Source organism: Heliangelus exortis, chromosome 5, assembly GCF_036169615.1.
Source record: "Heliangelus exortis chromosome 5, bHelExo1.hap1, whole genome shotgun sequence".
In the NCBI taxonomy this organism is placed as follows: Eukaryota; Metazoa; Chordata; class Aves; order Apodiformes; family Trochilidae; genus Heliangelus; species Heliangelus exortis.
Window position 1 is genome coordinate 14,624,639 of NC_092426.1, and position 11,894 is coordinate 14,636,532.

General features: G+C 40.4%; 1 protein-coding gene and 1 long non-coding RNA gene across 3 annotated transcripts in view; one reads left to right on the top strand and one right to left on the bottom strand.

Moving 5' to 3' along the window:
• CLMN (calmin) overlaps nt 1–11,894 on the top strand; it is a 76,244-nt gene that overhangs the window by 50,026 nt on the left and 14,324 nt on the right. For both annotated transcript variants that reach the window (XM_071745687.1, XM_071745686.1), the window contains exons 2-8: nt 446–507; nt 3,082–3,177; nt 4,648–4,731; nt 7,074–7,166; nt 8,459–8,646; nt 10,513–10,706; nt 11,706–11,788. In XM_071745687.1, the coding sequence (XP_071601788.1) occupies nt 446–507; nt 3,082–3,177; nt 4,648–4,731; nt 7,074–7,166; nt 8,459–8,646; nt 10,513–10,706; nt 11,706–11,788 (800 nt within the window). The remainder of the gene's footprint in view (nt 1–445; nt 508–3,081; nt 3,178–4,647; nt 4,732–7,073; nt 7,167–8,458; nt 8,647–10,512; nt 10,707–11,705; nt 11,789–11,894) is intronic.
• Nucleotides 10,508–11,695, bottom strand: LOC139796989 (uncharacterized). The gene is made up of 2 exons (XR_011726235.1): nt 11,541–11,695; nt 10,508–10,840 (listed from the first exon to the last, which is right to left on the bottom strand). It is a non-coding gene; the product is annotated as an uncharacterized lncRNA (long non-coding RNA).

Here is an 11,894-nt window from a genome sequence, read left to right on the forward strand (position 1 = left end):
AGGAGAATGGGAAGGTGAGATTTGATGAAGCTTTTCCATTAAAAAGGATGAAGACAAAATTGTTTTGTTGGCTAATGTGGCCCTGTTTTCTTGTGCAAGCAAGTAAGTACATTGGAATCCAGCCCAATTTGCATGAGGGTGTGAGAGCAATAAACCTATAAATTGACATAGAAGGGTCAAGCTGCCTGCTCAGAGGCTAACATCACTGGAGAGCTGTCTTCCTATGTCCTTTCGAATGCATCTGCAAGTGTATAGCTTGTGTCTGAGCAAAGAAGTTGAATTAAAGACCTTAGCTTGATATTGTATCTCCCATTTTGGAATATATTTATTTTATTCACAGGCCTTTTGTGAACTGACTTTTTTTGTGCATCAGGTTTTGACATTTTCTATCAGCTTTCCCTCTTCTGGAAACTTAAGCACTGTTTTTTCTTTATGATATTTCTAGTGGAACGGGAAAATGTACAGAAGAGGACATTTACCAGATGGATAAACCTACATTTGGGAAAGGTAAGACTGATATGCCTTCTTGATTTTGAGATACAAGGACACAGCCATAGAAAGATTGCACTTAATTCCTTTTAAAGTAGTTAAAATTTGGAAACAAAGTTGACTTCTGTGCATAAGTGGACATTTGGAAGAGAATGAGGGAAAGCTGAGAGCATGTTTCTGGGTAAAGGAAAATTGCTTTTCAGGTGCAACAAATGCTTGGATGGCTTTGGCTCATTTGAGGTGCATTTAAGTCTTCTCTGCTACTGACTGTTACCATAGGTCTAGAAATTTCTCATAGAATGTACCCACATAAAATCATATGGGGTTGAGGCTGCTCTGAGGTGATGATGACTTCTGAGGTGTTCTTCCCTGGACCGGAAAGTCAAAGACTGGAGGCATCATGGCCAAAACCGTGTTCTTCAGAACCTGGCTTTATCCCAGATCTGCAGATGGGAAACATTAATTCCTTGTCAGTCGTGTTGGGTAGGGGGGGCTGGATGGTAGGAACTTTACACATCAGCTTATATTAGAGAAATAATTTTTGGACATCACTTAGAGTTTTTAAGACATAACCGTTTCTTACTCAGACCATAATACAGCTATTAAAGCCGATTTACTGTTTGTATGAATGTACTAATTCTCCTGAGAAGTCTGCCATCCAGAGAATGATTTTTTTGCTGTTGAAAAAACAGCAAAAGAACAGAGAAAAAAAATTTTTTAATAGCACTGAGACAGCAGCAATGCTTAGTGCAAGATCAAGGAATGAGACCAGCTTCCTCATTCAGGTGGACTCCTAACTTGGACTGGAGATTGAGCTTGATGGTGCTTTTGGTATCTATGGCTAATTTCATAAAGTAAAGACTGGGACTAAGCTTGGGCAACTCATAGTTTAGCTCCTGTAAGTTCTTGGGACATTTCAGGCATAGAAAGGTAGAGGGGTTTTAGAAGAAAGGCATTACATATATAGTTGCTTCAGTCCACTACTCTGCAGTGAGTGTTGCTGAAGGAATAAAGGCATCCTCTTAAATCTCACTGGAAAATCAGAATAGACTACTTGGAAATGTTTTGACTAGCAATTGCTCCCAAAGGTCTCTCAGAACCAAGACAGTGTTATGTGATGCCTTTGTGAATCATGCTCTAGGGCTTTAAACTAACTGTAGTTTTGGAAGTTGTCAAAAATGGTTGTCAAGTATGTGACTGTGGAGAAGGTCTTTGATTTATAGAAGGAATTAGATCATGAAAAAGGCTGTAAAATGCTGTTAATTCTGCCATGCCAAGCATACAAAGTCTTAGAAACTTTCTGGGGAAGTGAACTGTTTTTTTCTGAAGCGCATACACATTTTTTTCCTCTCTGATTCAACAAAGAAAAATATTTTCTGAAGAAAGAGCAGAAGTCTGATGCTATATTGTTTTTCCTGCAAGTGGTGTAATAAACATACCCATGCAAATAATGAGAGCTTTGCTAAAGCTCTCTCTAATTACAGGTGGTTCCCCAAGGACACCCACTGTGAAAGGTCCTTTCTGCCTTTATTCTCAACAAAGCACTTACAGAATGGCTTTTTTCTTTTAAAGACATCAGTGAAGTCTTCTTTCTTGTACTTCTTGAGGAAACTTACAATATGTTGTGTCCCCTTTTGGAACAGACCATCCCACTTGGGCCATCTTTTGAGAGGAGCTGACTCTGCTTTTCATGAGATAATTGGGTGTAGTCTGTATCTTCCAAGTTCTGGTTGTTCTGAAGTGCTGAAAGAATAAAAATGTTTGGGTTTGAGACTTTCAGATAGGTTATTTTATTTTGTAATGAAAGATACTTCATTTCCTTGAAGTGTGGAGCATTGTTTAGTACCCTTGTTTAGATTAAAGACTAGAAATGAGAATGCCTTGTCCCGGTTTGCCAGAAGCAGCACTTAATGGAGCCGTAGTGTGTTGCCTGGCCAGAGATAAGGAGATGGCCTCTTTGGAGAGTGTGAGTGAGTGACACCTGAACAGAGTGTAATTGCTGCAGCTGAGACTACCCCTGAGGGCTGAGCTGACTTGGCTGTGTGCCTTGCACATCATCAGAGACCTCAGAGAAGTGAGGAGATGGATCCCTTTGCAGGAGTTAACTTAGAAGAGAGACGTGATACAAAAAGCTGCTATTTAAAGTACTAGGAAAATACAGGAATGTGGAGTGGAACAACTAGAAACTCAGCAGAGGAGACAGGACAATGAGGCTGGCTGGGTCACAGCCTTATTTCATCATGAAGTGGGATTTGCTTCTGCTGGACTTGTGTTAGTCTGAGGGATCAGCACCTAACCCTTGGGTGGTTGTTTCCTAGGCAGAGGCTTTAGGGTGAAATTCTGTTATGGGAAATCTGGAATAAGGCCTTGTCTGATCTCAGTTACATGAGTACCATATCTCAGTTTTACCTCGAACACTCCTAGGACATAATTGCCATTGATGTGAAGAATACTCAGCTCTTCCTTCCTGCAGGCTAAGTTTTATTTCTACTGACTTTGTCTTATAAAATTCTCCTTCTTAATCTCTGAAGTTATGGTGGTTTACCAACCAGCACTGCTTTAAAAAAGATACCTGGTTTCTTTTCTTCACAGTGCAAGCCTCCTCTGAAAGTGAAAGACTTGTTTATTGATATACAAGATGGCAAAATCTTGATGGCACTACTGGAAGTCCTGTCTGGACAAAAGCTGGTATGTATACAAGAGGGCAAAGCCTCCACAGGTACAGAGCTCTGTATGTTGTGAGCAACAATGTATGGACATCCAAAGAATAAGGGAGAATTTGGTCCCATGTCTTGGACATGGTCACAAGTATTTCAGCAGCTTCGTTTTGGTTTCATTGTGTTACAGACTGGTGCCTTGAGTTGTAATTTGGATTTCATGGCAGTACATAACAATGAGGTGTAAATGGTGTGTGATCAGTGTGAATGTTCCTACCCCTCCTTTATTTTTAAGGTTTGGATGGATTAATGCTCACATATTCTATTTGGAGATCACCAAGTGACGTTTCCAAGAAAAAATATATTTGCTGTATTATTTTTTAAAATCCATACATTCTATTTTGTCTAAGAGCATTATGATAGTTAATAGGTCTGCTAGTGTAGTTACGAGTTTAGTTCTCATATCCTGGCTCAAGTTTCATGAGTCTTACTGATATGATCTAAATCAGAAGGGCAGAGCTTCACTTATCAGACTCCTTTTCTCCTCCTTTCTTTGTAAGAGATGTATAAAGGTCTTCATACCAGTACTAATATAAATGACCAATTACAGTTGACTTTAATGTTTTCTTTTTACATCAGTCCTGTCAGAAAGTACCCTCCTCTGTGTGGGTAATACGCTTTGATAAGAGGAGAGATCTGGTCAGCAGCCATCTCACGGCTGCAGATGCACTTGCAATCACCTGAGGATTCTCTATAGTGACTGAACCATCTCTAGCATGAACAGCCACTGTGGTCACACTCTCAGAGCCACCTGTTTTTTAACATTTTTGCAGTCTGGGGGAGTTATAGCAGAAGCATCTGTGTCTCTTTGTGCATTCAGACAGATTGGATTGACAACCAACCTGGAAAGGAATTGAAGGAGAAATTATATCCCTAGGCTATGTCTTAGGAGATCAGGGAGAAGTGCAAGGAAGATGGAAATGCCAGCTGGCCAGACTTCTTGTCCTGGAAGTTAGGTGTACCTGCACACCTGATAAAACCAGTGTGCCAGAGTGGAATTGCAGGGAGACAGGCATGCAACAAACCTGTTTCTTTTCTGCCAAAATGAAGGCTTCTACCTCCATCCTGCTCATACCTCCTAATTAGGATATTTTAATTTAATTAATGAAAAAGAAAAATCTAGTATTGTGGATTTTCAGGTAAATTTGAAACTGTGACTGAAAATGGTTGGGAAGTGTTTACATAGATCATCAGCATGGCAGGTACAATAGAGTGATAACATCTGGAGAGCAGGAAATCTGGTTGCTAACCCTGTTTTGCTGCAGCAAGGGCAGATCATGTAGCTGAAGCATTTTACTGATCAGAAAAGATGGCAATAATTTTATATAGGTAGATTTCCTTAGCTTTATTTTGCCTCTGTGTAGGGTTTTTAAAGTTTTGTAAGTGTTAGTGAATAATTCCAACTTTTCTAAAAACACCGTGGTTCTTTTTTTTTGTCTAGATGCATGAATACAAGTCTTCAACCCATCGTATTTTTCGTTTGAACAACATAGCCAAAGCACTTAAGTTCTTGGAGGATAGTAATGTGAGTATTTTCAACTTAGTATATTCTTTTGATGCATATTGCCAAATTTAATTGCTGTAATTGTAACTAATCTGATGTGCTGCATGTACAAAGGAGGACTGTACTGTTTTAAAGGCACTGTGACTTACCTTAGCCACAAGGCTGAAAAGTCACATGAAATGCTTAACGAGAACACCTACAGAGTCTAAAATAAGGATTATTTGTTCATTTCATAATGTAAAAGTTCAATAGGATTAGAGGATCAGGAACCCAATATTAAAAGAAAATAAAAGGAAATGCAAGTAATCTTTATGAACTGGGTCTTAGTGGCATTACTTCAGTTACACTGAAGGTAGGTACCTTTCCTTCCTTCCATCAGAAATACTTGCAGTATTACAGATCATCTGGTAAACTGCAACATCAGCTGATCACAAGTCAAAGGCAAGAGAAAATGAGATCTGGCAACATGACATAAATGCATAATTCCAAAAGTCAGAACCTGGTAAGGATATAACCTCCCACGTAGTCAGCACATGTTGCACTACTGCAACATCACTTCCTACAGTTGTGAAAAGTGATCTGGTGTGTGTGAAGGGGCAAACCCCAGCCTTGCATGGAATGCCACAACAGCTGCTGATATCACTTTCTTGCTTCCCTGCAATGAGCTTGGCTCTTGCTCCAGAGATGCTACAGTAGTACCAGTCACGTAGAGGAGTCACTGCAACCCCACCGCAGGAATGAGCCTGATGTGAGACCTTAGTGGATCCCTTACAACCTGGTAGATGTGGGAGGTTTAACCTCCTTTGCCTTTTTCCCCAGGAGAGGATGTGAAAGCTCAAGAGGTTGTCCAGTAACTTCCTGGTGTTCCAGGCTGCTTTTGGAGAATCCCCTAGCAGGGACAGCTCTGGCCCTATGTGTGTATGTCCACATGTGCTGCTATACAACCACTAAGAAATATTTTTAAGTTCTCAGGTTTCTGTAGTTTCCGATTTGATGCTTTCAGCTAAGGCCCACTGCCAGATGTTTTTTTTCTCTCTCTGTTGATATCAACACATTTCAGAGCTGCAGCTGAAGCATGTCTTGTTGCCAGGACCTCTCTAGGGGACAACCTAGAACCTCAAAGAACAAGGCTAGGCAGGAGCAGCCTGGGACATGAGTGGCATTTTAATTAGTGGTGATCAACCACCTACTACTTTTCTATGGATTTCTTGTTTTCTTGAAGAGTAAACAGCCAGTATCTTATAGCCACACACCTCTACTGGGCTGTCATGAACATGAACAGGAGCAAGTGGACAGAACTGATACTGAGAACAGACTAATGATAAATGCCACTTGCTCGCCATTTTGGAGAAACTACTATTCAAAATACTAATTGATAAAAATTTCCCATGCCAAATACCTTGGAACTACCAAGATATCTGAGCCTTGAAATATGACAGCTAGAGGTGTCTTCCTGCTGAGAAAGAAAACTATTGTGTGAACTACTATATAAAGAGTTATTTTGCCTTCCTTTTTTGAGTTTGACCAAACCAGTTAGTGAAGGGTGGTGATAAAAGTGTTGGCAAAATGCCTCAGCTGCCTGGAGCTCCAGGCTTAGATATTAAACCACAGTGCTTGGAACCTGTCAGCATACGCCTGGGTAGAGCTGGGGCAGCTTGGTAAAGCACAGCTAAGTGTTTCATCATGTACAGGATTTCTCAGTGACAAATGGGCTGTATGATGGGTTTAATTCAGTCTGGGTGTCATGTGCAGTACTGACAGCTTCCTTGCTTCCTCCCTCTTCCATGACCTTTGCCAAAGCCAGGCCTGTATTGTCTGAGAGAATAACATCCTGGTGTTATCAGGTGGATGAAGCCACAGTGTGGGAAAGTCTAGAATTTTCTTGGATTAGGCAACCCTATCCTTTGCTAACTGATTAAATTAGAACCCTAAGACAAGCTGTGTAAGGTGATAGCCAGGAGAAAGGAGATGCATAGTGAAACAGAAGTAAGCAAATCTTACTGGGATTTACATTTATGTACAATAATCAACATTCTGCTTTTTAAGAATAGGAACCACTGGAGGGGGCACCATTTTGTTCCATTTTTGTGTGGAAGAAATACATTTGTGGTCCTGAGGATTCAGAGCTGGGCTCAATTCTGCAGACTGTGCTGTGGGCTCAAGATTAGAGTTCCACGAGAAAGGTCATTGTGATCAGGGCAAATTATCTTTAACAAAAGATTCCAGTCTTGCTTTTTTGGCTGGCCAGGCTGTGGAAGAAGTTTTCTGGGACAGATGCATCAATCCCAGCTCAAGCCAGTACATTTTTTCCATTTACCTTTGCTGCTTTGAATTTGTCTCTGAATTTATGATCTCTTCTACAGGTAAAACTTGTCAGCATCGATGCAGCAGAAATAGCAGATGGAAATTCCTCTCTGGTACTTGGACTAATATGGAATATAATCTTGTTTTTTCAGGTAATAAAACTTGAATACTTTAAACATAAGTGAACAATCTTCAGGGTGTCAATCTATGCCAGCTGGATACTGATTTTTAAATTGATTTTTAATCCTAAAGAACATAATTAAGCATACTAAACCTGAGGATTTCCCTCTTAGTATACACTAATTGTATGTGTGCAGCTGCTTTCATTTTACTTCACTGGACCTATTTTGGTGTAAATAGGAGTCAATTTAAGCCCTTGTTTGACTTGGACCAGAACTAGAGCTTCAGATTACTACCTTCCTTTCTCTCCTGTGCCTTCTCAGAGTTCTGCTCCAGATTGCTTGGATCTGAACCAATGTCTTGGATTCAGTTCCAGGTCACAGTTTGTTCATAATAACCTTTCCTGAATTTGGTCCAGTGTGGTGGAAAATTCCATGTTGAATCACTAATCTCAAGAGACTTAACTGACAGGGCAAAAATTCTCAACTGATGTAGAGGGCCAAATGAAAGATCTTGAAGGGCTCGGAACTGATAAAACTGATTTGAGCTTGGAAATTGTTTTAGTCCCAGTCTTAGTTTAAAACTGCTCTAATCTACATGTATTTTGAAAATGGCCTTCTAGACAATGCCAAATTCTAATGAACGGGGAGAAGTGGCAGGAGGGTTTCTGCAGCTCTCATGAGACCATGAGGCTCTTTCATTCCCTGGGGCTCATTTCTAAACTGGCTACACATTTAAAAAATTATCTCTGTCTCAAAGCTGCACTGGGGTTTCTCTTCCTGGCTGAGGTCCTCAAGCTGAAGAATACACCACACTGGTTTTGCCAGACAGACTCAAAGGCAGAGATGGTGTGACCAGAACCTGTCACCCCAGCAGCAGAGGGCATGGGGTATCTAAAAGCAGCAGAGTGGATAATTTGGACCCAAATATTAATGCTGGCCAGGACAGGAGGGCTGCTGCAGGTCATCATTTCTGACTAAAAACACTTCAGTCAAGTGAGTCCTGTGGAGAGAATGAACAGTTTTACTTAAACTAACTTTTCTTTCAATTACATGTTTTTTTGCTTTTTGTTTAATACAAATTTGCTCAGTTCAGCCTTAACTGCTAGCTTGCCCTTTCTGTTTTCTGGGGTTGCCAGCTGGGCTGCTGCTGGCTGCCATGTCTGTGCAATACAACTTGAGGGTTATAATTGACAGGTCTATAATTACCTCTTAAAATTCAGTTATGGTGCTGTTATCTTTGAAGTCTGTATGAAAACCAGCACTGAGTTCTCTGTGCAGCTGGTGTTAAAACAGAGCACGGTGTGTTTTGCCTTTTATTACAGATTAAGGAGCTGACGGGTAACCTCAACAGAAACTCCTCCTCTTCCAGTCTGTCTTCTGGACCCAGTGGTCCTGAGTCAGACACATCCCACCCCAGCACTCCCAACGTGGAGAGGATGCCTGTCACAGTGAAGGATCAGCGGAAAGCCATCAGAGCCCTTTTAATTTGGGTTCAGAGGAAAACCAGAAAGTAAGCTAACAAACCCTCGTGGAAAAATGTGTTTTGCCACCTGCCCTTTTGAAGTTGTTCTTTTCTCTCTCATTCCCCGTGTGTGCATTACCATGTGCTGTGGCTTCTCCTGCTTTTGAAGTTTGCAGGCACAAGGTCTCTGCAGGGGAGCGTATCACTGGGGCCATGTGTCTGTAGCAGCTGCCTGACCTTGAAGCCATGTGCATTGCTGGCTTTGTGATCTGAGTGTTAAATGTTAACTTGCACTGACCTGCTTGATGCTGTTTAAGACAGGATCATTCCCTCCTCCCCCTGTCCCCTGGCTTTCATGCAGCCTATTTGTTGCCTTCTTCTAATTAAAGGGTAGGCATAAACAAAGGGTGAACTCAAAAAAGAAATGTATTGAAAGACTTTAGCAACAGCCTTTTAAATTAAGCAGCATCTAATTGGGAGCTTCTCTGTGTGCTACAGAGTGCCTTGAAAGATAAACCCCTATTTAGAGTCCCTCTTTCCCCAGAATTAAAGAGGGGAAAGGGGTTAATCTTAGGTGCCTTGTTATGAACGTGTAATGTTTGGGTCCATTTCCATTGCTCAACACACCTCTCTCCTCTTTAATAAAAAAGCAGTTCGTTCTCCAAACATTTTGTCCAGTAATGCCCTAACCTGACAGAGCTGCTGTTGGGTTAAAAGCTTTAGGGTAAGATGTGCACATGTAAAGTCTTGGACTGCATTTTACATATATTGTTATCTGAACCAATGACTGACAGAGAGTTTTAAAGAGGGCACAAGTTGAACTTACCTGTACAAGTTGGATAGCTGAATATTTAGCATTTTTGTCTCTGTATGGATTAATATGTTGAAATCTGCCTGTGAACATGACTGTTCTGTACTTAGTGTTGAAGATACAAATCTACATCTTAAATATTTGGTCCTGTGATCCACATCATCCCATAATCACAGCTTGTTAGGTGTTGGAATGGACCTCAAGAGATCAAGTCCACCACCCCTGCCAGAGCAGGATCACCTACCTGTGGTTATCTCTGGTGAAGCTTAGGGTGTGTATTGTTCAGAGACACTTGTCCCATTTAAATCTATAGGTCACTGCTACCAGTGCAGACCATAGAAGAAGCACAGTTTTAGTCCCAGAATAATACTGATAATGTTATTGACAAGGAATTGGTTAAAGGAAAGTGAAGGCTATAAAAGTAAAGACTATGGACATTTCAGTCTAGTCAGAGTACAAATTGAAAACGTCTAATAGGAGAAAATTGTTTTTGCAACTTCACTAATAAAAACCTAATTGTATCATTATAATCCTGTTATCCAATGACCTGTGCAGAATTTTCTGTTCTGGGGCTGTATTTCATTGCAAGTTTGACAGTGGTTTTCTCCTCCAAAACTGTGGGCATCTAGCACACTTGTGGTTTATACATACACTGTCACCATTTGCATATGGCAAAGCACAATTTTCTGCTATAGAATGCCAAGTATACAGGAATGTGAATCATTTATGCTTATGTTTTTAAATACTTAAGTGTTGGCAGTCTTCCCAAGCTATGGCATTAAAATTTTGGAGAGCAACAGAAACAGGAATCACAGAGTTGGTTTTATGAATGTTAAATGAGTTCTTGAGGGCTTTGTTTTTTCTGACTACTTATAGCAGGTCAGTGTCAGCTGTTAATCACACTGATCTGGTTTGTGAATCCATGTATTTTGTGGACATATTTTGTATGTTTTGAAGCCCAGAAAGATCTCAAATGTGACTAGTGAAATTCAGCAACATTACTTTTAATTTTCAGGAGTCTTCAGGAGAAAATGATGATGCCTTCTTTTCATTTGGATTTTGTAACTCAACCACCCATGTAAACTGTGTGTCATTGTGTTTAGGTATGGTGTTGCAGTTCAGGACTTTGCCAGCAGTTGGAGGAGTGGCCTTGCTTTCTTAGCCGTCATAAAAGCAATAGACTCTACTTTGGTAGACATGAAGCAGGCACTAGAAAAATCTGCTCGAGAAAACCTGGAGGATGCTTTCAGCATAGCACAATATAAGCTGGGTGTTCCTCGGCTCCTAGAACCAGAAGGTAAAAACTCCTACATCAGCTTTGTTGGGTAACATTCAAACTGTAACAAATTCATGAATATTGCATTGCGATACCTAGCAAATAAATTCCCAGTGATTGAGACTGTTGATGTGATCAGTGTGTTGGGTTGATTGCTAAGAAATATTAAAACCAAAGTCACTGCCTTGTAGTCATATGCTTCCAGTTATAGTAGTAAGCTCCTTGGGGGCCAAGATTTTACCTTAGTTCTAGCTATGTACACTGGTCCAGGTTAACGTTGAGATGCTATGTGATATCTACATTATGATTGGACATTAATCACTACCCTCTTGTGCTGAGAGGCATCTCAGTGCATCAGCACCATTTTGTAATGCCTACAATTGTCAGAGACTAAATGTCACTCCAGGATGAAGTGTGTGAGTCTGCCATACCAGCAAAATGGGCAGATACCTATGCAAATGTATTTGCATCTCCCAGTTTTTCCTTTACAATGCATATATACACATATATACACATATTTATATATGCAAACATAAGCATATATGTATGTGTATAAATACATTCATATAAATAGAGCTGCTTCTAACAGTCTTTTTTACTGAATGCTACTAAGTAGGTATTAGGCCTTGATTTTATGATTGAAAGCACAGATTGGTTATTTGTGCTTTTGTGGGTCACCTCTTAGAAGACAGGGCCATCCTGCTAAAAATAAACCTCTGTGCAGTCAGTGAACAGGATCACTGTCTAACAACAGCACCACTGTGGATGGAAATGGACCCTGATCAGGGTTCGGTGTGTATTTCGAAACAGGAAAAAAAATAATGTGTGTATGAAGTTGAGAACTTTTTCAAGTACCATCAACAGTAATAAGATTTGCACTCCCTCAGTTGTGTCAGCAAAAGAAAAGCATCTGTAGCTATTATTTCTCTCATCATAAAGGCAGGATAAATGTTTGACAATCTGGTGCTCTGAAAGAGCATTTTCAAGCTGCCTGTGCTCAGGCTCCTTGTGTCTCCATAGATATCATGGTGGAATCACCCGATGAGCAGTCAATTGTGACATATGTGGCACAATTCCTGGAACACTTCCCGGAGCTGGAAGGGGTATGTGTTTACTCCCATGTAATTTTTTTTTTTTTTTTAAATTTGCTTTGGCATAGTTAGTAAAGTCAGATACTTCTGTATTGCCTGGTTTCTTTCTAAACTGTTC